The sequence below is a fragment of the Embiotoca jacksoni genome, unplaced genomic scaffold, assembly GCF_022577435.1.
Source record: "Embiotoca jacksoni isolate LCO1_2020_lvr unplaced genomic scaffold, fEmbJac1.0.p SCAF_7, whole genome shotgun sequence".
Lineage (NCBI taxonomy): Eukaryota > Metazoa > Chordata > Actinopteri > Embiotocidae > Embiotoca > Embiotoca jacksoni.
In genome coordinates, this window is record NW_027185425.1 from 22,107,904 (window position 1) to 22,131,911 (window position 24,008).

At 41.0% G+C, this 24,008-nt stretch overlaps 1 protein-coding gene across 1 annotated transcript in view; it reads right to left on the minus strand.

The window, feature by feature from the left end:
• The window catches only part of thsd7aa (thrombospondin, type I, domain containing 7Aa), a 160,293-nt gene that overhangs the window by 15,164 nt on the left and 121,121 nt on the right, over window positions 1–24,008 (minus strand). The window contains exons 19-25 of the mRNA XM_069176035.1: window positions 23,838–23,953; window positions 23,631–23,748; window positions 14,379–14,524; window positions 13,716–13,890; window positions 8,610–8,783; window positions 8,171–8,266; window positions 2,084–2,166 (exon numbers count right to left, since the gene is read on the minus strand). Coding sequence (XP_069032136.1) covers window positions 2,084–2,166; window positions 8,171–8,266; window positions 8,610–8,783; window positions 13,716–13,890; window positions 14,379–14,524; window positions 23,631–23,748; window positions 23,838–23,953 — 908 coding nt within the window. The remainder of the gene's footprint in view (window positions 1–2,083; window positions 2,167–8,170; window positions 8,267–8,609; window positions 8,784–13,715; window positions 13,891–14,378; window positions 14,525–23,630; window positions 23,749–23,837; window positions 23,954–24,008) is intronic.

A 24,008-nucleotide genomic window follows, 5' to 3' on the forward strand; every position in this document is an offset into this window, starting at 1 on the left:
AGAGGAAAATCATACATTTCTTGCTGATGCCTAAATGGTAAATGGTCTGTACTTGTATAGCGCTTTCGGTCTCAAAGTGCTTTAACATGGTTTTCCCATTCACACACTAATGAGACAGATCACCATGCAAGGTGCTGCCATCAGGAGCACATTCACACTGATGGTACACCATCGGGAGCAACTTAGGGTCCAGTGTCTTGCTCAAGGACACTTAGACATGTAGACAGGAGGAGCTGGGGATTGAACCACCAACCTTCCGATTAGTGTTCAACCCACTCTACCGTCTGAGCCACAGCCTCCCCAAACTGATTGCGTCTGTCAATACCACCTGCTTGAATGTAAGGCTACTTCAATTTGACTAACTTTCTCTGGTAAATAAGTTTACCTGGTCTGACACAAATACAAATATGACTTTTTTTTAAGTTTGTTTGCATAACTTTCACTTTTTACCACATTTCCACATTATTCTGGTTACAGGGATCTCTGACTAGCGTGGACGAGTATGATAACATAAATCTGCAAGAGTTTACTGGTTGTTCCGACTCTCAACCCTCTTGATTTTCCAAACAATTCAAAGATGCTGCAAGTCAAATTCTATGGTGAGGAGCATCACCCCAGTGTTTTTGGTTAGTTTTGGTCCGGGTCTAATTTTCCTTGGGTTTTCTTTGGATTGGAAGAATCCTGGTCCTTTTTTAGGAAATCAGGTTAGATTTGCTTTTGGTTTTCCCATGGAAAACTTCCAATCACATCACATTTTTTTGTACGTTTTTGTACAAGACAGCTTTGCATAAGATTTATAATCTGCATTACCCTTAAAGACTGTTTTCAGAGAGTGTTTAGAATCATACTTAGAAAACACTTGTCTTGAATGGATTGATATTTGAAATAGAAGTCCTGATTGCCGAGTGAACAATGTACAATGTCATGTAGAGGCTTGTTTTAATGTTGGAGTGAAGTGCATACATCTTTAACAAATCCTATATCACCTTTAATAAAGATTTAATTTAACTGTTTAATCTCATCTCAAAATCCACTCAGCGGTTTGCAGTCTGATGCTGCTGTTTGTTTTGACAGACAATGAGTACACTGAATTGTGTTGGGTAGTGTGTGTGGAAGTCTGTGCAGGGAAGCTAACCCTCCTCCACATTTGTCTATCTCATCTATGACTCTATTCATCACACTGCAGAGGGTCCCCAGCTCCCCGACAATCTCTGGAGGATAATCGGCCTCAGAAATCCCCGCTTTGCAAACAATAGGTGCATAAATTCAGTAGCAGACAGAGGAGGAAATGAGGGATCATTTACATCTCTTTTACACACACACACACACACACACACACACACACACATATATGTATGTATATATATATATATATATATATATATATATATATATATATATATATATATATATATATATATATATATATATATATATATATATATATATAGCAGCATAGGGTGAGTCAGAATATTGACTTCTTTTCACTCCTGATTTTTCTTTTGCCTTATGCTATTCTGATGGGGAGCTTTCATCCCAACTGAGGCTCAATACAGCCCTCAGCACACCTTCTCACTGCCCCATTACAGGTCGACAGAGAAAGCTCTGGGGTTTTCAGCAATTTAATAATATTCCACATGGTGGAAAAAAGTTGCTACAGTTGCTACACAAAATAGTTGTAGCGTGTGCTTTGTTTTGCTATGGATACAGTTTATTAAAAAGTATGACTTTATGATGGTGTTGCTACTATTGCTGTGGTATTAATATCTCAAAATAATTGTTCCTTTTTTAATCACAAGTGTTTTCAAACAATGTAAAATCAGGCCTGTTACATACAGTCTCTCACTTGAGCATGAAAGGGTTAAATGACCTGCCTACATCTAACAGGCGTGTGGAACCTGTGACATAGGATCTCAATTAGTTATATAAGAAACGGTACTATACCAAGTCCACTCAGACCCTGATCAGTCTGCTTCACTGAAAATACCATTCAAGACAGCAAAGCAGCAGCATTGTGGCTGCTGAAGACTGGATCTAACCACAGCTGAATGACACATTTTCCATCAATCCATCCCAAACTCACCTCTGTGCACAGGGACCGCGGCTTGGCACATGGTGGGTCACAAGATCGATCCGCCATTGGCTGGGCTGTCGCTAGGCATCCACCTGCAGAGCAAAGGCCACAGGTTTAAACTCAGACAGAGGTTGACTGTTTGTGTTTATACCATTGTAAGATATAAAAACAAAAACCTTTACTGTTAGCCCTTCAATAACAATATTACAGTCCAATCAATGTGATGGTTTATGGTCCACATTCCTTGCTGTTTTATAACAGTATTATAGTTGGCCTCTCTGTTCCTGTCTCTCCCTGGAAATGCCATTACTAGAATATATTCATACAATAATTTAATAGTTAGAGTTTGAAAACCAATTAAAAAAAACATAAAAATCCTCGGACTACTTGATACACTTGTTTTTTAAACAATGTGCTTTGGCAGCACATCCCTACTCTTTTTTTGGTTTCAATCTCATTTCATTCTTAAATAGGAATTCACATTTTGGTCAGAATTAGGGATAGAGTGATCGTTTCATTGCTTGGTAATCGGGGTTAATCTGAAGTTTCGCAGAGTTGTCAAATATGTGGGGAAAGGCGTGTGTAGGCAAGTCAGGTTAATAGCATCATTCTGTTACAAGTAAATTCAAAATGCTTCACAGAGGCATGGAAACACAAGTGTATTCCCAGTGAGGATAAAATAGACTGGATAATGTAGACTAACAGTACAATTGATACCGATCCAACCAACACACAGTCAGAGAAAACACGTCTGCAAAAACATTGTAATCTCTTGAATATTTATTAGGTGGCACACTAGGGGAGAGACCTCACTATGAATATCCATGAGAGAAACTCCACTGCTTGGAAGGAAAAATTCTATAAAAAATAAAAAAGACACAGTTTGCCAAACAGAGCAGCCACAGATAGACACACCATCTGGAATAGCGGGTGTGTTGACATTCTTTGTTCAATTAAACTTGGAGCTGAGTATGTTCACCTAACCCAAGAATATGACATGGATCCTTGAACAAAGCAATAGTTATAGATAAAAGCTGATGCAATGATTAGAGGAGTTTATTCTTTGAGATCCTTCAAATGACACACCAAATTAATAATAATACCTTGTAGAACAATGCTGTAGTGCAGCTCTTAACCCTGACACAGTGCTGCAGAATGGGATTAAATCTGACTGTGGCACTGCTATGGATTAAAACTAATCTGCTACAGTTTCCTTGAATGCTATGTCAAGTAATGCTTAAGCAAGTTATCTGGGATTCAGACACTCTGGATAAATTTAAGTAATTTCATCCTCTTTATCAACCTGCACAAGACCTAATGTGTCAGACCTGTGCAGTGGCAGTTTAGGAATTGATTTAGGTCACATTTACATCTGAGTTGAGACCATAGACTGCTCCACACAGGCTTTTTAGGTATTCACAATATCAAGAGTCTGGTTGTCAAGAATAAGCTTTGATTGTACGAAGAAATGTGACTCATATAGCTCATTCTTGACATTGGAAACTGTAGTTTGTCTGATAAAATATTAACTTATCTAGCTATTTTAGAGTTTTCCACCCTAACTCATGATCTTATTTTCAGCGTTGCATTCTGATATTTCCATAAAAACTGAACAAACACCTACCTCTAATGTCTAAAATAATGGATTTGACACTATTTTAAATAGCTTAAAATTATCTGTTTCATTTCAGCACTAAAGTTGCTCCTCTTGAAATAAATAAGTTACCAACAGTTTAATTGTTGCAAAAGCAGAAACTCATCTAATTTTGACAACAACAACAAAAAAGTAAGTGATAATTAGACTTTGCTCCCATTAAAAACAACCTCATAGGTGATTTGGGTAAGCAGGTTCTTGTGACATATAATTACATTTCAATGTGAAAGCTGCCTCCTCTGTCCATGTAATTATGAGAAGCACAAAGAAGGGAGATTGTTGTAAAACAGGGGACACATGTCATTTATGAGCTACCTTAACCATTTGTGAGGAGTTCACTGAAGGTTTGAACAAAATGCAGCATTTCCCATACACAGACCTACTTGGGCAGCTTGCCAAGATATATTGATGGCTTATTACTTGGGAATCCATTTCAGCATTTTTTATTTGATTATTTTTTAACAACAAAATGACGCTATCAATACGATTGTTTAACAAGTGGACAATCTCCCCTCGCTCGCTTCACCTGAGTCTGCGCTGCACCGTGTCAGTGTAATAGAGGGGCACAGGCGGGGTTGAGCTCTGCCCTTCAGGAACAAACAGAGTTGCCCTTGAACCTCTGTGTCCTTACCGTATGTATATTGGTTGGTCAGGTGTCAATGTGTCAATTTGTTTTCAGCCAATTAGGACAAGCAGATGAGACTTTTTTTGTAGCCTACTGGCTTCTTAGGGGGGCGGGACTAAACGACAGGAGCGCGTGAAGCAGAGAAAGAGGGAAATCAGGTGGAAATACAGAGATGTAGCGCTAGTTGTAAGTTCCAAAAAAATTGTTTTGTTGTTGTTAGTTGTTCGAGTTAGAACCAGAGTATTTTGTATGGTCCGATAATACGGGAAAGTGATTCGTGTTGGAAGCCGTTTCGGTCGGTAAAACACTTAGGTGGCGCTGAAGTCATTGGCACTGTGGACTTTTCTGCTAACAAGCTAGCGGCTTTGCTCGCTGGGAGAAGAGAGCCGGAGTGCGTGGAGGAAAACCCCTTTGTTTTGCACCGAATTTCTGAGTGAGTATGGTAAATAAACATGTCATGACACGGACCTTTATAGTAGCAAAATAGGAAACTCATTGGTGTTTGTGAATTTCTGGCTAGTGTGTGTCGAGTGCTGCCACAAGCTACTGCAGTAGATGTGCTGAGGACTGCGCTACATGCCTAGGGACAGAGGGACAGCGATGCAGGACGGGTTTCCTCTCATCACACAGCCTCTTGCTGGACACAGGGTTTGCAAAGACCGTTACCTACAGCTTTCTAAGTCACCAAGGAACAGTGAGCATGATACCATCACATTGACCTATCAAATCCCGGGTATTATTGTTTTTTTTTATTGTTTTTTTATTTTCTGTGGGTCAAAATTTGTTTTTGTAATAAATGCTGACTGTTTTCATTCAATGCATGTGGGTTAAAGAAATGTTATTTCAGCGTAGAAAGTAAGGGCTAAAACAGGGCTACATATGAATGTATGGGAGTTTAATCTCAGTGACAGCATAGCTGCATCTTAAGCTAACCAGGCCTCTCTGCATCTTAGTCAGAGTCATACACTGAAATTGGGCTATTGTGGACACATCCTAACATCTATATTTTCGTAGACCCTCTCCAATACCATGCAAAGGGCTATGGCATGAAGACCCTAAACCAGGGGTGGGCAAACTACGGCCCGCGGGCCACATCCGGCCCGTTGGTCTTTTTAATCCGGCCCGCCGAAGATTGGTACAGAATTGCCCAAATCAAATCATATCATAATTATGACTGCATTCATTTGACCTTGTCCTGTAATACCTGGCGGTCCACCAGGTGGCGCACTAGGCGCAGTGATACATTGACTTGATTTTGCAGAGGCTGGGCTGCTCTCTGTTGTTACTCTGCTGCTGCTCTGAACACATCTGCAACGATGAATGGGCCAAAGAAGAGAAAAGTCGACAGCGAGCGCCGAGTGTTGAATAAGAAACGGACGACTAAATACTTTTTCACTGAAGTCCGGTCGAAGCCTGTGTGTCTTATTTGCCAAGAAACCGTTACGGTTTTAAAGGAATACAACATCAGCCGTCACTTTTCCACCAAGCATGCTAATTGCGCTAACAACCAATCAACGCGGGAACGGACGGCGACCGCTCGGAGGTCGGCAGATAGTTTGCAGGATCAGCAAAACACCTTTATCTGACAAACTGCCATCCAAGAATCAAGCACGAAGACAAGTTATTTGCTGGCATTCAAATTAGCAAAGACCAGCCAGCCTTTCTCCGAAGGGGAGTTTCTCAAAGAGTGCTGGTAGAGACAGCAGGTGTCTTGTGTCCTGAGAGCAAGAACAAATTAGAAAACATGAGCTCATCACGCAGGACGGTGACTCGCCGTGTTGAGATGATTGACGAAGACTTGCCTACCAAGCTAAACAAAAAAGCGGAGTCATTTACATTATATTCCTCGGCACTGGACGAAAGTAATGACATAAAGGACACCGCTCTGCTTTTAATTTTTATCAGAGGGATTAATGACAATTTTGAGATAACAGAGGAGTTTTTGGCCGTGGAATCCCTGAAGGGGAAAACGCGGGGAGAGGACTCGTATGACGGCGTGTCGGGGGTCATCGAGAGGCTCCAGCTACCTTGGAGTCCGCTCGCCAACATTACCACAGACGGATCGCCAAATCTGACTGGAAAAAACATCGGGTTGCTCAAAAGAATCCAGGAGAGGGTGAAAGAGGACAACCCTGAGCAGGAGGTCATTTTCTTACACTGTGTAAATCCGTCCTGCAGCTCGACCACGTAGTGAAGCCAGTTGTAGAAGTGGTTAACTTTATTGGAGCGAGGGGACTTCACCATCTTCAGTTTATTAAGTTTCTTGAAGAAACTGACTCTGATCACCAGGACTTGCTTCACCACTCCAACGTTCACTGGTTAAGTTTGGGGAAAGTATGTCAACGAGTGTGGGAGCTCAAACAGGAGATTATCTCATTTTTGGAGCTACTTGAGAAAGCTGACGATTTTCCTGAGCTGAGTGACACAGATTGTCTTTGTGATTTATCTTTTGCTGTGGACATACTGACACACATGAATGAGCTGAATGTGAAGCTACAAGGGAAAGACCAGTTTGTGCATGAAATGTACACAAACGTCAGAGCCTTCAAAACCAAGCTAGCTTTATTCTCAAAGCAAATGTCAAACAAGTCATTTGCTCATTTCCCCACACTGGCTACGCTGAAAGACGTCCTCGACATGAAGACATACAGGAAATCACTGGACAACCTGCACGGAGAATTCTGCCATCGGTTCTCTGATTTTGGAAAAATTGACAAGTCACTTCAGCTGGTGTCATGTCCCTTCAGCTGGTGTCTTGTCCCTTCAGCTGGTGTCTTGTCCCTTCACACGAGACCCTGAAACGGTGCCACAGGAGTTGCAGTTGGAACCGATTGATCTCCAATGTGACACCGTCTTAAAGGAGAAGTTCAACTCTCTTAAACTGGATGAGTTTTATGCTTCATTAAGCGCTGCCAAATTTCCAAACATCCAGAAGGTGGCACAGAAGATGCTGGTGTTGTTTGTCTCTACGTATGTGTGTGAACAGACTTTTAGTGTGATGAACACCAACAAAGCACCTCACAGATCCCAGTTGAGTGATGAACACCTCAGATCTGTTCTGAGAATTGCCACAACAAAACTAACACCAGACTTCGATGCACTGGCAAAGAAGGGTGATCAACAACACTGTTCCCACTAAAAGTGAATGTACATATTAACACTGAAATGCTTTTTTTATGTTTATGTTTGATATGTATGCATCTGGTGCTGGCCAGGCCCGTCTGTCAAATTTTAAAAGTCAATGTGGCCCCTGAGCCAAAAAGTTTGCCCACCCCTGCCCTGAACTATAATTTGAATTGAGAAGGTGGGCTACACTGGCTAAATTAACCCTGATCTTCAAAACGATATAAGAGCATGACATAAAATAAAAGTAAGAAATATTAAGACATAAATATAATAAGAACCATAATATATAAAATAGAAAGCGAAAACAGACATTGTACCAAAGCTATTTGGTAATAATTTATTTGGTAATCATTTTTAACTGTGGTACTTCTCATCATTATTTACACTCATAAACTATTCCCAATATCAACCAGAGAACGCCAGCATCTCCAGGCATTAGCACATTGGCTTTTTTTTTTTTAGAGAGTTTGCAACATTATCAGTGCTCATTATTTCTGGAATATTTAAAAGCCCAACGATAGATGATGGGTAGTTGTCTCAGTTTCACTATAAAACAGAATGCAATTGCCTTATCAAAAGTCTGATCATGTGGGACTACTGTGTAATAGGTTCTAAGAACAGCTACATATATAATATTACTGGCATAATTGGAGAGACATATAAAGACATGAGTCAGACACATGAAGCTCACCTGTCACATTGAGTCCATCTGAACGCTGACACCACACTTGGCGGGATGATCCTCTCCATGTTCCAGTCCTCCACTCGTATTCAAAACACTGCCCATCTGCCAAAAGGACATGGTCACATAGTTTATCTGCAAGTATTTATTGTATATTATCATTATTACTTTTTATTTATTTTTCCTTTGACTTACATTGTTTTACTGTTTGCATTTAACTATATCAGCCTGTCAGTCACATGTAATGCACTTTTGAATTGCACCAAACTGTACTAAAGGTGCTATACATACTGTATTGTAAATAACAATACAAAATGCATGTTGGGAAAACATATTGAATTCAAGTTATCTCCAAAGAACATACACATTCTTAAGTGTATCTAAAGTCAAATGAAATTTCTGCAATGGAATTTACATAAAATAATGACCAAGGCTCTGCCCAGCTGACCTGTGCATGGCCGTGCCTCCAGCTCTTGTTCTGGACACTGCAGCAGGTTCTCTGGATCCTGGGCCACCACGGCTCTGGAACGAACCTGGACCGAGCCAAAACCCAGGTCATCCCCACTAACACAGCTTAGCTGGCACGGGCTCCAAACAGTCCAGTCTGTCAAGTAGCACTCTCCTACAGAACATACAGAAAGTTCAGCAGCCAGAACTCAACATCATTGTGCCGTAGTTAGGGCCTGATTTATTAAGATCTCAAATAAAGGGTACTAAAATGCGTGTTCCTTCCAAACGTTTGCACATTGTTTTGCACCCATTTTGTGTGTGATTTACTGAGTAATTGCGTCATTGAAATCAGGTTGTATTTAAATGAGGGGTTTGCGTGTGTTAAAGTGATTCCAGCGATGGAAAACAGAGCGACCGCAAAAGGAAAAAGGAAATCTGATCCCACTGAATTTAAGAAATATAAATATAACAAGAAGAAAATGCTATACAGAAGATTATCAGCGAGGAAGTCAATACTGTGGGAAAAACAAAAAGGTGAAAAAAAGGCTTAATAATAAAACACTGCAAATAAAAGAGGAGGAACAAACAACGATCAGCAGGTCCAGGTCTTTTTGTGATGAACAGGTGACTTTTCATTCATCGGGAACCTTATGAAGCTACCTGTGAATTCTGCAGGACACATTCAGGATCTGAATAACGGGACTGGGTGGGCTATCAAAGCAGCGATATGCTGGAATGACCCAGAGGCAGGACAAAGCTGAGTCGTACGTTTTTTAATTGCTGGTATTTTGTGCCTCCTCCTTGTTGTTAGCTGTCAATCATCATTCAGTTCATTCAATAACTCAGAAGTGTCATCGCTTGACAAACGATATGTCTGAATAATCTTTGCCTGTGTCATCTCAGAAATGTTTCCACGGTTGTAAACCACGTTCTCTACGTATTCTTTAGTTTCTCTGCGTCTCCTTCTCAGCACAAAGCAGCCGTCTCTCCAGATTTGCGTTCCTGATTAATACCTTTCAGTCGTACTAAAATACACAACAATCACTTCTCCTATTTCTACTTCCAGGTTTAGTAAATATCGTTGCAGGTGCTAAATTGTTCTATTTTCATTTCCCCTCTCAGTATTTTGCACCTTCAAGCAGAAACAGACAATATTACATACTGTATGTATGCAAGCAAACACGCAAAATGGACAACGTTTCTTAAATTGCACATTTGAAAGAGACAATCCTCACTGCAGGCCATCGAAGTCGGCATATTAGATGATGCATTTTAAATGTGGATTATTTATGTCACATCTATATTTGCTTTTCATCATTAATTAAATGTTAAAGTGAATGTGCTCCAAACGTCAGTGATGTTGTGGTGCTATGAACTGCATCAGAAGTTTTTAGTGTGCCTAATTTACTTTCTGCCGTGCATAAATTGCCTTGAACCTTTTTTGCGTAAATGACGTAAATGTCCCACTTTGTGGTCTTGCACTGCTGAATAGATTACTAAACCAGATGAGTTGGTGAAATGATTTCAGAATTGTTACGTCTTTATGTGTAATTTAATTCAATTCAATTAATTTTGTGAACCCACGTTGCCTTTTCTATTTCATCCCTGAGATTGGCTGAAACGCTCCAACTGCTGGATTCCGATCCAATTGAAGAAACAAGAATTAGCGTCATCTTTTATATGATTAACTGAATTGGAAGGTTGCATTCAAAAAAACTTGTATTGACTATTTTTAGGTAGGCTTATAAACATCCACCAAACCTGTCTGGGATTTTGGATAGGTCTATTTATCTGTGCTTTTGCCCACTGAAGCCAGGAAAACAGCCTGCGCTGCACTTAGACCTGGTTCGATCTGGCGCTGCACGAGCACACACTGCTTGTTGCGCCACCCAGCTCTATGCAGCTGGGTTCATGTTGACCTTCAAAAATAGCACAAAAAAAAGCCTCTTGCACTGATACAAAATGCAAATGCACCTGAATCTGTGCGAAAACCAGCTTCGCGTAAGTACGAAAATAGGTTCCAAAGAGACGGAGGCAACAGCCTGAATGCACGGAAGAACTGTGTCAAGTTCTCCAAAAGGCTTTGAATATCCTACCTGTGTCCAAGTGTACCTATGAGAACTGGTGCTGTTTTAAAGGTACAAAGCAAACCTTTACTGTATATGGGTTTAAATCAGCGTAACTCATTGGCAATGGGAGATTGTGTGGCTGAACAAAGATCAATAACACTGAAGTAAAATCATAATAAACCACTTTCCCTCCAATATTTTCCAACCAAACCCCTGATTTATTTTTCATTACAGCCGTCTACCTCAAGGCATGTTATTCTCAGCGAAGAAGATTTACTGGTAAATAGGTCACAGCTCCTTTTGTAATGGCAAGGCTGATTCAAGAACATATTTAATTAATCATCCAAAGGGAGGATCCGGTAATTGAAGAATAGAAGTAATGAAGCACATTTTCTTTTCTGCTTGTCATGTACTACAGTGGTTTCTGTCAAAGTGAATGTTTATAAGTGAGAATGGACATCAGCAGGAACCAGATCTGACTGAGTCCTCTTTAACCTTGTTAAGCCAATTAACTTGATTGTGGACTGATGACACCCACACACAGTCTAAGCTGAGTTCACAGCCGCAATCACGCTGCAGTTGCTGTAGTCACGGAGAGGTTTTTTTCAGCAAGGCTTTTAACCATCATCTATAAGCGCTGTAAAAGCGTGCTTTATTGTCCTCAGCCTCCCTCCTCCCACCTGTTAGCAGTAGTGTTGCATTGTATGAAACACTCTTAGCTCTTTTAGTCAGCTTGATTGTAGGAGCTCTTGAAGCTCCTACAATCAAACACACTCAACAGTAACTGCTCAGTAAACACTCAGGCCTTTGTTGTTTTTGTGAGAACCTGGAAAAAGTAAAATTGGTGGTACCAGAGGTCAACAAACTGAACAATGTCATATTTTTGTGTTGTCTAACCAGTTTAATAGAGAAGAGAAGAGAAGAGAAGAGAAGAGAAGAGAAGAGAAGAGAAGAGAAGAGAAGAGAAGAGAAGAGAAGAGAAGAGAAGAGAAGAGAAGAGTTACAACATCAGTAATAGGGCCTGACATTTGTCATCGCTGTGATTATAGTGTGGAAACTATTTTCGCAGTGATAATGCTGATTGTATTTATTATCTACTTAAATAAACCTGTATTTAATGCTGGAGGTATTTTAAAGGTTAAAGGACCGTTTTGGGCCCTGCCTTGACCCAAGGCACGGGTCAAGGGATTCAGTCCCCCCCCCCCCCCCCCCCACTGTCAGTGGAGGACAATGCTGGTTGGTTAAGGGCTGATCCAATAATTTAAAAATTAACATCTGGATGCATCGGAGGGAAATGATTCCCTATGGAGTGTACCGAAACTGATATGTTCACAGTGAATGTAGACTGGTATCACCAGGCTAGTAAAAATGTAGATGATAAAAATAGATCAGGATGCCTGAATCATTGCACAAATAATAAATTCAATTTTAATGTTGTCTGACAATTGGTTGGATCAATGGTGAGAAATTTTGCATTATTTTTCAGATTTTCCACAATCAAATTTAGTTTTAGTGGAGTTACATTTTCAGCAAGTCCTCCAACACAAGACCATACAAGTATTTTTCCTCATACCCTCAAATACAACCCACAGGTTAGTGCACATGGTTAAGTTTAAGCACAATAAACACTTAGGGTGTGATTTACTAAGATCTCAAATAAAGGGTACTAAATTGTGTTTTTTCCAAAAGTTTGCGCGATAATTTTGCACCCGTTTAGCGGGTGATTTACTAAGAATATTTGCGTCACTGATATCGGGTGCAAATGGTTGTATTTAAATGAGGGGTTTGCATGCGTTAAAGTGATTCCAGTAATGGAAAACAGAGCAACCGCCAAAGGAAAAAGGAAATCTGATCCCACTGAAATTAAGAAATATAAATATAACATCCACCTCAGGTTAATTGGTGATTCTATAAATTGCCCATAGGTGTGAATGAGAGTGAGAATGGTCTTTGTTTCTGTCTGTCTGTGTTGGCTCTGTGATAGACTGGCAACCTGTCCAGTTGTACCCTGCCTTTGCCCATAGTGCGCTGGGATAGGCTGTAGCTCCCCCGTGACCCTGTTCAGGATAAAGTGGGTATAGATAATGGATGGATGGATGGACATTCAGGATCTGAATAACAGGACTGGGTGGGAAATGCAAGCAGCGATATGCTGGAACGACCCAGAGGCAGGACAATACTGAGTCCTAAGAAGTTTTGATATGGCTGGTATTTCGTGGCTCCTCCTTGTTGTTGGCTGTCAATCATCATTCAGTTCATTCAATAACTCAGAAATGTCATCGCTTGACAAACGATATGTCTGAATAATGTTTCCCTCTGTCATCTCAAATTTTTTTAAACGGGAGTAAAACCACGTTCTCTACGTAGTCTTTGGTCTCTCTGTGTCTCCTTCTCACCACAATAAGAGCAGCTGTCTCCCCAGATTTGCATTCCTGATTAATACCTTTCAGTCATACTAAAATAAACACGCAGTCATTCTCAAGTAGAAACGCCTAATTTGACATGCTTTCAGGGAAACACGCAAAATGGACGTGTGTTAAATTGCACATTTGAAAGACACAATCCTCACTGCACATCGTTGAGTTAAAATGTCAACTTGAATCATGTTGTGCCTAAAGTTATACAACCATTGTAATCATGGCAACAATAAACCCAGTTTTAAAAAACTTGTATTTGAAAATAGGAAGTGAACAATGGTCTCCTGCACCCACTGTTGGATCAAACCATTCATCATCTAAACTGTTACACTTCTCCTATCATCAGGCTGTCCTCATTTATTCAGCTGCTAGAGGTTAAAACTTAATCATCGGTCATAATGATCAGCTGGCACAAAAGACCTTTGAGCCATATTGTGTCTCATTTTGTTTGTAGTAAAATAGCACCAAGTAATGTTCCTCCTCTTTTAGGAGTTGTTGGGGAAACAGTTCAACTTTATTAAAACTGTTAACTAAGAAAGATCCAAAGTACTAATCCAGTCACTAATTCATTATAAGTAACACAGGCTTGTATGTTGTGTGACTGCGTGAGTGGCCTACCTGGACAGGGAACAGTACAGGCTTCCTGCAGAACAACGTGTGTGTCTCCGTCCACTGAAGGCTCCAGATCTCCACACAGCTCGTCGTCCACCAGGCTGCTGTCCTGCTGACCCGACCCGTCAGACACAAAGCACGACACGTTTCTGAAGCGCAAGCCTTCACCACACCTTGCCCCCTGATGGAAGAGAAAATACAGATACAGTCCGTACAGGTCAAAAGCATCTTCAAAGGATTTGAAGCATTTTGTCTTTGGTCTTTGTTATCAAGTTTTGTTCAGAATAAACCTGTTTGAAACGTGAAAAATAAGGTTAAAAGAAAAAAGATGCATCAGGCTAAGAAATACAAGAATGATGAAGGTTCAATGGTAAGCAAGACAGATTGTCAATTATCTAAAAGGTAGAGCTTGAAAAAAAGTGATCAGTGATTTAGCAAAGTAAAATGTTTTGTATATTTGAAGAATTCATATAATATTCTCATGACTTTTTTGTCAACTGCATGACATTTATGCAGTACACAAATACACGGGGAAATGATCTGTGATCATGTACTATATAATCATAGCAGAAACAGTTAAGGCTCTAATTGTGTCATGGAGATAATTTAACAGGTGAAGGGCAGTGTTTCCGGGCGTTCTCTCTAGCAAGAGGATGAGCACTGACTGACCTCAGACTTGCAGTCTGACCAGGCACCGTATTTCCAACTGTAGCAGGGCATCACCAGGCAGGGCTTCCACTGCACCATCTGGGATGGACATGGCCTTCCATCACCCTGTGGAGCCTGGATCACTGTCCGACTCCTCAATAGCTTACCTGGAGAACAGCAAATAAATGGTACAAATATATATATATATATATATATTTATTTGTTATGAACTGGAATGCAAAATCTGACCTCTCCATACGTCTGAGACTTGTTAAGATCAGGATGACAGGTCAATAGCAGCCGGAAGGGTGTGGATGTGGAAAGTGATGTTCAATACTACACTGTCTTTCAAGCTGACCTCAGTCCCTGTTGCTCCTGGAAGTGCCGGAGATTCTCAAATCAAAGTTGTTATTCAAATTATAGCAAAAATGAATAACTAAGACCAGCTGCTAATAATGACTGTGTAAGAAACAAGAATGTTATTACTTTAATTCATAGCAGCATAGTCATACTGTAAAAAATAAAACAAATCACAAACATGGACAAGTGTAGTGACAGCAGAGCGACATTTTATAAAACGAGGAAAAAATTATACTTTAAAAAAAATATAAAGAAATTAAACATAATCCAGCTCCAGATGCAAAAAGCAGAAAGGGTGTACTGGCAAAGACATTGCAGACTGTGAATAGCGCACGTGAATATGTGACTAATTAAATGTGTGTATCCCATTAAATTAATTACAAGTATTCTCATGATGTGAATGACAGTTTTGGTATTATCCTTTCACCTGCAGGTCCAGAGGTATCAAACAGACTGAGAAACAAATATGAAATATATATATATATAAAAAAAAAATATATATATATATATATCATAATTCAAAGCAGTAGGTACGTTTATTGTCATATCTTATAAGTACAACAAGTGCAAGACTTTAGTGCTTTACTTCGTCTCTGTTGTAAGATGATATCAGTAAAAAAAAAACACAATAAAATAGAATCTAAATCTCAAAGAAAAGAGGTTTGTCGGTTTCTGAACACTGCCCCTCTGCAGAGGAATGTTTCACTGTCTCAGTCTGCGCACCGAGCTCCACGGGATCCTCTACGATTAGTGATAACATCTTTCAGAGAGAATTGATTAGTCAGTAGGCGGTACTTTTGTACTTTTTGATTCAATATCTCAAACAGAACCTGCTCCGACCAGGTTAAGTTTTCAACATACATTACCATAGTAATCTCCTCTGGTTAAAAGAGGGCCACCTTCGTGACATTGAAAACCATGGTTTTAGTGTCAAACTACCTTGCTAACCCACTAATGTCGCTTCACCCCTCAGGTTCAGGTGTGGTGTACACACACCTTCAGTATGACTTTTGCTTGCAAAGTTGTTGCTCCTGCATTGCTCTGAACACAATGACATAGTTAACAAAGTGCAATAAATCTGCTGACAGACTTGGGGTGCCCTTTTAACTAATGATAAAAAATGTTGACTTTTACGGGGCAGCCTTAGTAGCGCTATCAGACTGCATCATAATATTGACTTCCACTGCAAAGGCTCAGGATTTTGTACCATTTCTGCTATATTTTCCAGGGAAGACTCTGCTTTTCCCCTTTCCCTTTCTTCTATCTCGATTAAATAATTTGGGATGTTCTGATCTTTTTCAGCTGATGTAATCTATTGTGCCATTTTGGTGCTTCATCACATTCCCTGTAGCCATATTTAATATTCATATTTCTTTGTTGAGGGTGTACATGGGAGAAGTGCAGGAGGGCCTTTTTACCAAATTGACAGGGCATTTTAACAAAGAGCCCCAGGAGAGAAATGTGAAAAAACTCTGAATTAGCTGCTGGTTCAAAGGAAATACATGTGGCTTTCGCCTACTGAATCACACGAAACAAATAATTCACCAATAATACCTCACAAATAACACTAAGTCGAAAAGTAGGTCTAAAAAAAAAATCACAGAACTTCATACATTATAAATTGCATTTCAGAATAAGGCTCCGATTTTATTTCGTTTTTGATTATTAATCAGGTTTAGAAGTTATAAAAATACTGTGCAAGTATTAAAATGCTCAGTCCAAAGATAAATACACACGGCTGTATGCAGCAACTGTACTGTTTGGACTTACATTAGTTTGGGATGTCACAAACCCACGTTGATGTCATATGTCTGCTCTAGGGGCAACCCACTGTCCAACCTTTAATGTGAAATTCACTAGCTGGGACCCCGCCTCGGCTGGGGGTGAACCTTCATTGATTGGGGGAGATTAAGCCAGGGTGAGAGTTTCGCGGTTTGGGGGAAGGCTTAGTCGAGGATCCACTGCGGCTCCCGGGCCTTGCAGATCCCCAAAAGAAGCCATCCTAAGAAAGTAAGGCTGCCTGCCCTTTGCGCAGGTCGTCGAAGCTGTGGCCGGTGTAAAGTTGGTAGGCTTGGGAAGACCAGCGGCCCATGACCTTGATGAGGTGGTCTGGGACTCCTCTGCTTGACGCAATGGTGGCTGCCCCTATGCGAAAGGAGTGGCCGGAGAAGGAGTCAGGATTAATCCCTGAGGTGATTAGAATTGCTCTGAAGTGTAAAAGGAACCAGGATCGATTGGCAACTTGGCCTGTTTCGGTGATGAACAGCAGTTCAGGGGAAGAAGTTTGCTGCATTTTCCTGAGCTGAAGATAGTGTATGAGGGGTTCATAGGGGCTCAGATATGAATTTAGTTTAAAGTAAAATATGGGAACTGGGTTGCTGACCTGGTTTGTTTTGCTCCGTTTGAGCGACTAGCCTAAGCAATCTTCAGAGATGGGATAAAGGTCGGATACGCAAGGGTGGAGACTAGGGTTAAACTTGGCTGAAGAAGAAGCGAATTCTGAGCATCGCAAGAAACCGAAGAAAGCAAGTAGAAACATGGATTCCAGAGTGCGCGCCAGGTGGGCGGAAAAGTGGTTAGAACGAAGGGTGGCAATACAGCGAGAAATAAGATCGGTGGTTAGCGGGAGACGGCGAGGAGTCGGTGTAGGTGTTTGGCACTGAAGGCCTTTAATAAGTAAAGACGACTGGGAGAGCATTGCAGTGGAGCAGGGGGAGCCAGTGAGTAATTTTGCAAAGAAGTTGATACCGCTAAGGTAAATCTTAATGGTAGGTATCTTGATGTGAAGAATTGAGTGGACATGGGAGATGAAGCTGCATACGGAGGCCACGTCGAAGGAAGGGAACGGAAGGTTAAACGTGGTGTGGAAGGAACAGAAAGAGTTCCAGGCCATCCAGTAAGTAGAAAGAGTGCTGGGGGCTAAGCTGCTGACGATGGCTTGTTGGGAAAAGGGAAGGGTAGACTGCGGCCCTCGTTGTGCTGGGGAAGGTCGCTGTAGGTGCCTGAGGAAAGGGGGCAGAAGGGTTGTAAGTTGGCAGCCCAGTGGTGATGATGGGCGCTGTGGATGGATGAGAGAGGGGGAAAAGAGGAAAGAAGACCTGGCAACCCGGTGCCAGAGTAGAGGGCAGAAAAAAGGGGTGTGTGGAAGAACAGCAGTAGTATGGACTGATGAATCTAAGCCAGACGGTAGGATGGAAAGCTGTGGAAATTAAAGTGAGGAAAAGAGAGTCGGCATCCCGGTGCCGCCATGCAAAGGTGAGTTTGCCAGAGGAGGTGGAGAGGGATGAGAGGTGGCGCGCTGCAAAACCTGGCAACCCGGAACTTTGTGGGTGGGAGGGCGGGGCTTGGAGGTGCGTGGTGACATCACTGTTGTTGACGTTACGCCGGTGTGTTTTGGATGGAGGTACGTCTGTGTTTTTTGCCTGATGTGACTTTTGGAAAGTTGTGAGGAGTTGGAACAGTTTTGCTTTGTTGTCGGAGTGGTGGTGAGGTATCCCCTTCTCTTTTAACCCTTTTAGCAGACGGACTACGGTCCGGTCAGAGATCTTAGCTGGTGCGTCTTCGACGGGGGACCTGGCTGGACCGCGGGAGCGGTGGCTGCGGCTTTGGGCGCGGCGCGCTGGATGGCCGGAGTCGTCGGAGGCTCGTTCCCGAGCGCTGGGTCTGGGACGAGCGGAGGAAGAGAGAGGAGATTTACGTTGCCGTTGACTACATCTGGAGGTGGCAGGTCTCCCTCTGTCACCAGTGAGTGAGTTATTGGAGGACGGCCGTGGATCAGAACCTTCATACAGAAGGATTGAACGGAGAGAGGGATTCTGGTGGATGCAGCTGGTCGGCTTGTTGGAGATCGGCGGTTTGGTTCCGCTGTACTGTCTGGGTGTTCCCGGTGGCGGCGTCTCATGGGTAACCCTGGGGTTTTTGGAGAGGGCAGCAGATCGAGGGCTTCCCTTGGGTGCATGGGTGGCCTGTGTGAAGGCAAAACAATTGTCGTCGTCGTCGTCAGACGGGCTGAGGAACAGCAGATCCATGTTTGGTCCAAGGTAAGATCGTTTTTGTTTTTTGTTTTTTCCTTCTGCGTGGCGTCTGGTTCCAGATGCAGAAAACACGAACAGGCCGAGGTTTAGAGTGGGTGGATATTTATAGGAGTGTGGCCGGAAGTGGGGGAGTGGTTGAGGCGTGGTCCTGCTCCTGAAATTCAGCTAAAACTTTATCTCCAAGAAAACACGCAGCACTTGTGGAGCTAGCAAGCTATAAGACTGAAGAAAAAAAGTTGTTTTATCAACTTCTAACTGGTCGTTTTCAGAGGTCAGAACATTTTAGATCGTTTAATTTATCCTTTGGCAAAAACTATAATAGAAAATGTACATAAACTCAAGCTAAGTATGGAGCCTTAGTGACAAGGTAATTAGCCCAAGTTTACCACTTGTTCTTTGGTAGCATTGTGGAAAATGCTGGAGAAGCACGCATCACCCTCCATTATAATTCTCATGCTTTAGTGGTTTCTCTGTGAACAGTCATGGCAGAGTTTGAGGTTGCGTGATGGGTGGCAGTGCCGGGTAAAAGAAGGCGTGTGCCAACTGTTACTATCAGGGTTTGGCTGAAGAACACAGAATACCAAGATAATCTATGCACACATGTTGGCCACGTCCAGGAAAATAGCAGTGTTTCTACACCACCTGATTGATAACAGCAGCTTGCTGCTTCCAGGTATGTTCATTTACTAGAAATAACAAATCCAGCTCATTGCTATTCCTGGCTGCAGAACAGAAATTAGCTCCTCCTGGGAAGTATGTCCTCATAGCCAGCCTAGAGATAAAAAGAAAGACAGGAAGGAAAACTAGGAGGCCCTCCCTTCCAGCAGCTTACCTGCTGTTCCCCATTCAAGAAAAAAAATGGTTCTTGCCTGGGGACAGATTAATATTACCACAATGGCTAAATTCTGTATTGGCTTCATATCTAATATTTGCTCTGGTTACTTCTGGCTACTGCTCTCCTCAAGGACTCGTAGAGAGATGAGTTCTCCCTGAGCCACAGAGTATACACTCATTAATGGACCACCAATCGATGGCCTGATCCTATGGAATTACATGCAAGGACATTATTATCCCTTTCTCAGCTGGTTTAGGGCCATAACACCATTAGTTCTCACATCACAAAGCAATTCTGGTTTCCACCATTACTCTAAGTGGGGCTGGCCATGTTTAGCACAGAGAGAGCTGAGAGCTGAGCAGTGACCGACAGCAGTGATGGACCACTCGCAACCAAAGAAAGTATTGTGCTATCAAAGCTTCTGTGTGGAAAAACTGCCATGTAAGAACCTAAAATGCAATTAAACAATAATGGCTCAATTGAAATAGTCAAATTATGTTATTATCCTGGTAATTTAAGAAGCTGAATCTGGATTGACACACAACATGACTAAGAAAGATTAGACCGATTTCATAATTGAATTAAGAAATGCAGAATAAATCTAAAAATGTATTCTACAATTCTAATATTGTGTTATGAACACACACTTGTGCTGAGCATGTTCTCTCAATTAAAGTGTTTCATTTCGGAAAACCAAATGGCAGCCCCCTTTGTCCCAGCAGTGTGGGAATGTCTGGGGGAGCAGCATTGGAGCCGGTGACACCAACAAACTTAACAAACTGGTTAAGAAGGCCGGCTCCATCATCGGCTACAAACTAGATAGTCTGGAAAAGGTGGTGGAGAGGAGGACGCTGAACAAACTATTGTCCATCTTGGATAATCCTGTCCACCCTCTCAACCACCTGCTGCAGGGACAGCGGAGCACTTTCTCTAAAAGATTCCTCCAGCTTCGCTGTCACAAGGACAGATACAGGAAATCATTCCTGCCCACTGCCATAAGACTTTACAATAACTCACCTCTGGCAAAATCCATCACAGTACAATAACACTGATGACTGTGTTTCTTGGTTGCTTGTATATTATGTGTATATTATATATATAGATATATACTGTACTGTATGTATATATATATATATATATATATATATATATATATATATATGTTGACTGTGTTTATTGGTTTGTTGTATATAATATATATAGATATTTAATGTACTGTATATATACTGTATATGCTGTGCATTTTATATTTTATATTTATATTTTTTACTACTATTTACTGCTATTTTATTTTATTGCTTTTCTATTATATACTCTATTCTATTATTTTATTCTATTGTTCTATTATTGCTTCTGTATGTATGCTGCTGTGGCGAAAAAAATTTCCCCTCGGGGATTAATAAAGTATATACCTACCTACCTACCTACCTAAAGAGGGATTCCACAAATTTTACAGATCTTTTTACAACCCAGGTCAAACTGTTCACACAAACCCAAGACCGCTATTTTTTAGGCTAATCCCATTTGTAACTCCAGACAAGTTATACATTTGGCAATTATGTTCGTCTGAGAGGAAAGTTATCCAGATTACAAAAAACATAAATCTGGGACTGACCAGCAATCTGAATACTGAGATTTCATGATATGCCATGGCTGTAAATGCACTTACTAGGAATCAGAGGCAAAGCGAGACTCACCAAACAGTTAGCCCGCACTTTTTAAAAAGAGATGAGATACAGAACTAACTCAAGTGTTAAAATTATTATCTTTATAGACAGGTATCACAGCATTTTGCATCACATTTGGTAGAGTTAAATGTTAGGAACAGGCTGTGTCAGTGTTTACTGATTCATGGTATACTGTAATGCTGTCATTTACACTGTAATTTACAGTTTTGATTAGACAGCAGTAAAAACATATTTTTTTAAATATCTTTTGATGAGGACAAGGGGTGTCTTGAGTGTCTCCACAAAGCCCAAGGTTGTTAATTTTGCTCTTACAGTCGTGGAGCTGTTACTGACTAAATATGAAGATGTTTTTTTCCAGGGGGGATTTTTGGAAAAGAAGCCTAGGCCTTGTAGAGGTGGGGTACAAAGTGTGGTTTGTGATGTGTTAAAGGGTTAAACATCTTAAGTTTCCTTGCACTCGACCAAAGCCTAAATGGTCAGTTGTTCTATATTTGTTTTAGTGCTTGTGGGATGCAGAAGACAAGTGATATGACAGGTAACTTATTCATCATTGAAGAGTCCCAAGTCCAGTCATTTTAAATGATCTGTGCTATATGCACTTCTAGCTGCATTGTAGTTGAGATTCAATTGTCCAGTGTCACGTATCTATTGCATCACCCTCGTTGCTCATAATGAGCCTCATTCACTAACAAGTGCATACACACAAATCTATGTTTTAAACCATGCGTACGAATATTGGACGAACAAATCTGGGATTCATCAATATTTTCTTTCCTAAATGTGTTCGTACTGTGTAAACAAATTTAGGATGACCTCAGACCAAATAAGAACAAATAATGACTGCCTGACTGTCTTAAAAAAATTGATTTAATAAACAACAATATTGAAAACCATTAATTTATGAATGCATTGACCAAATGTATTAAATAGGCTAACCATTAAATCGACACCATTTAATCCATATCAATTATTGTCTTAATTAAGATATTCACATATTCACAGATAATTGCAAATACCACATTACTTCTGAAATAAATTACCTGCGGCTACTCTTGCTGGACATTATCACTTTCACTCTCATTCTGGGACATATTCCACTTATGTTGGATGTTAATATAATGTCAATATTTGCTGCCAGTGTTTTTTCCTGGGCCATTAGATAAGGTGCTCCTTGTCTTCCACTTGTTTTCCTTCTTTCCTTTAGTCTGTGATGTGTTTCTTTGCGTCAACTTTAATATCGAACCATATTTTTAATCATAGGCAATTTTTTTTAGGGTCATTCCACTACCTTCACTTTTAAGCTCATATATTGGTCATTGTTGGGGCTACTCATTCAGCATACCCCCTGTGATATTGTCTAATATCTCAGTTGTAGTGTAGGCCCATAAATACCTTGTTATCATTATTTTTTTCATACAAAGTGGGATGTAATATCAGCCTTATGTTGGAGACATTACAGAGGTCAGCTGTGATTTTAAAATTAGACAGGCTGACAATACTTTGTCGTACAGAGGAACGACAGGTATCATCAGAAAGGGGCTGTTTATTTTGATATACAGTACGTCGTGAAGCAATCGGGACTTATTCAAATAAGAGTAGTGGGGGTGGAGATGGATGTAACGCATCAAACTCTGTAATGCAGAGTGGAACGACAACACAACTTCAACTTCGATTATCTCCACAATGATTCGTTACACAGACGAGGCACCGACATTTTTGGAAAGCTCAAGTCGTGCAGTTTCCGGGGATATCCGTTGTATCTCTTTATGAATACTCGCTGCGCTAAAGCGTTCATCGGGTTAGCCTGTGCCACAGTGCACACAGGGGATACAGCAGCCTCAGTAACAGCAGCCTTTTTTTTTAACCATAGTTCCTGTTGAGGAAACACTTTTAAAACGTGTGCTTTTCCATGTTCCATCTCAGACACTATTGTTTTCAATTTCTGCTGTTATGAATCCCTTATTTTGAACTTTTGTTGCAATCCCTATCCACTTTTATTCCCGCTCTCTTCCATTCACCGCTTTCTTCAGGATACAGCTCCAGACAAACGGATGTCCTTACACTGAGAAACGGGGGTGTGTCAGTATGCTAATCCCAGAGCGTGGACAAGCGCCAGTCAATAGAATGATTGGGATTCACTAACATACGCAAGGTGGTGAGAATAAAATTGTCTGTTACGCATGTGTCATGAATGCCACGTGATTTTGCGTGCGCAAAGTAAGAACATTTCTACGCACATATTAGTGAGGCCCATTGTGCTTATGTTGTTCTCCCACTATAAAAAAATAATACCAGAGCTGGTCACATTTTAACTCTTGAAATTATTCATAAAAACAGAGTTATTGTATTGACATACCAGCCAGTCCACAGGTGTGAGTGCACTCAGACCACGCTGACCAATCAGACAGCTTGCAATTGACAGGGCATTCGACAACACAGGAAGCGTTCATCTGCCACTTCCTCTCCAGACCCAGCTGCAAGGGAACATCATTTGGTTTCATTAAATAATCCAAAATCTTTGAAAAGAAAAGACTTTGAAAACAAAAAGTGACACACATCTCACCTCTTTGCAGAAGTTAAGGTCAACAGATTTACTGTCGCTACGCACACAGTCCAGCATGCGGGTTTTGATTCCATTTCCACACACTGCTCTGTCACTGAGTTGACAGGTACTCCAGTCTGCAGGGACATTTGATCAACAAAAGGTCAGCATAACCCGAACTCTGTATTGTAT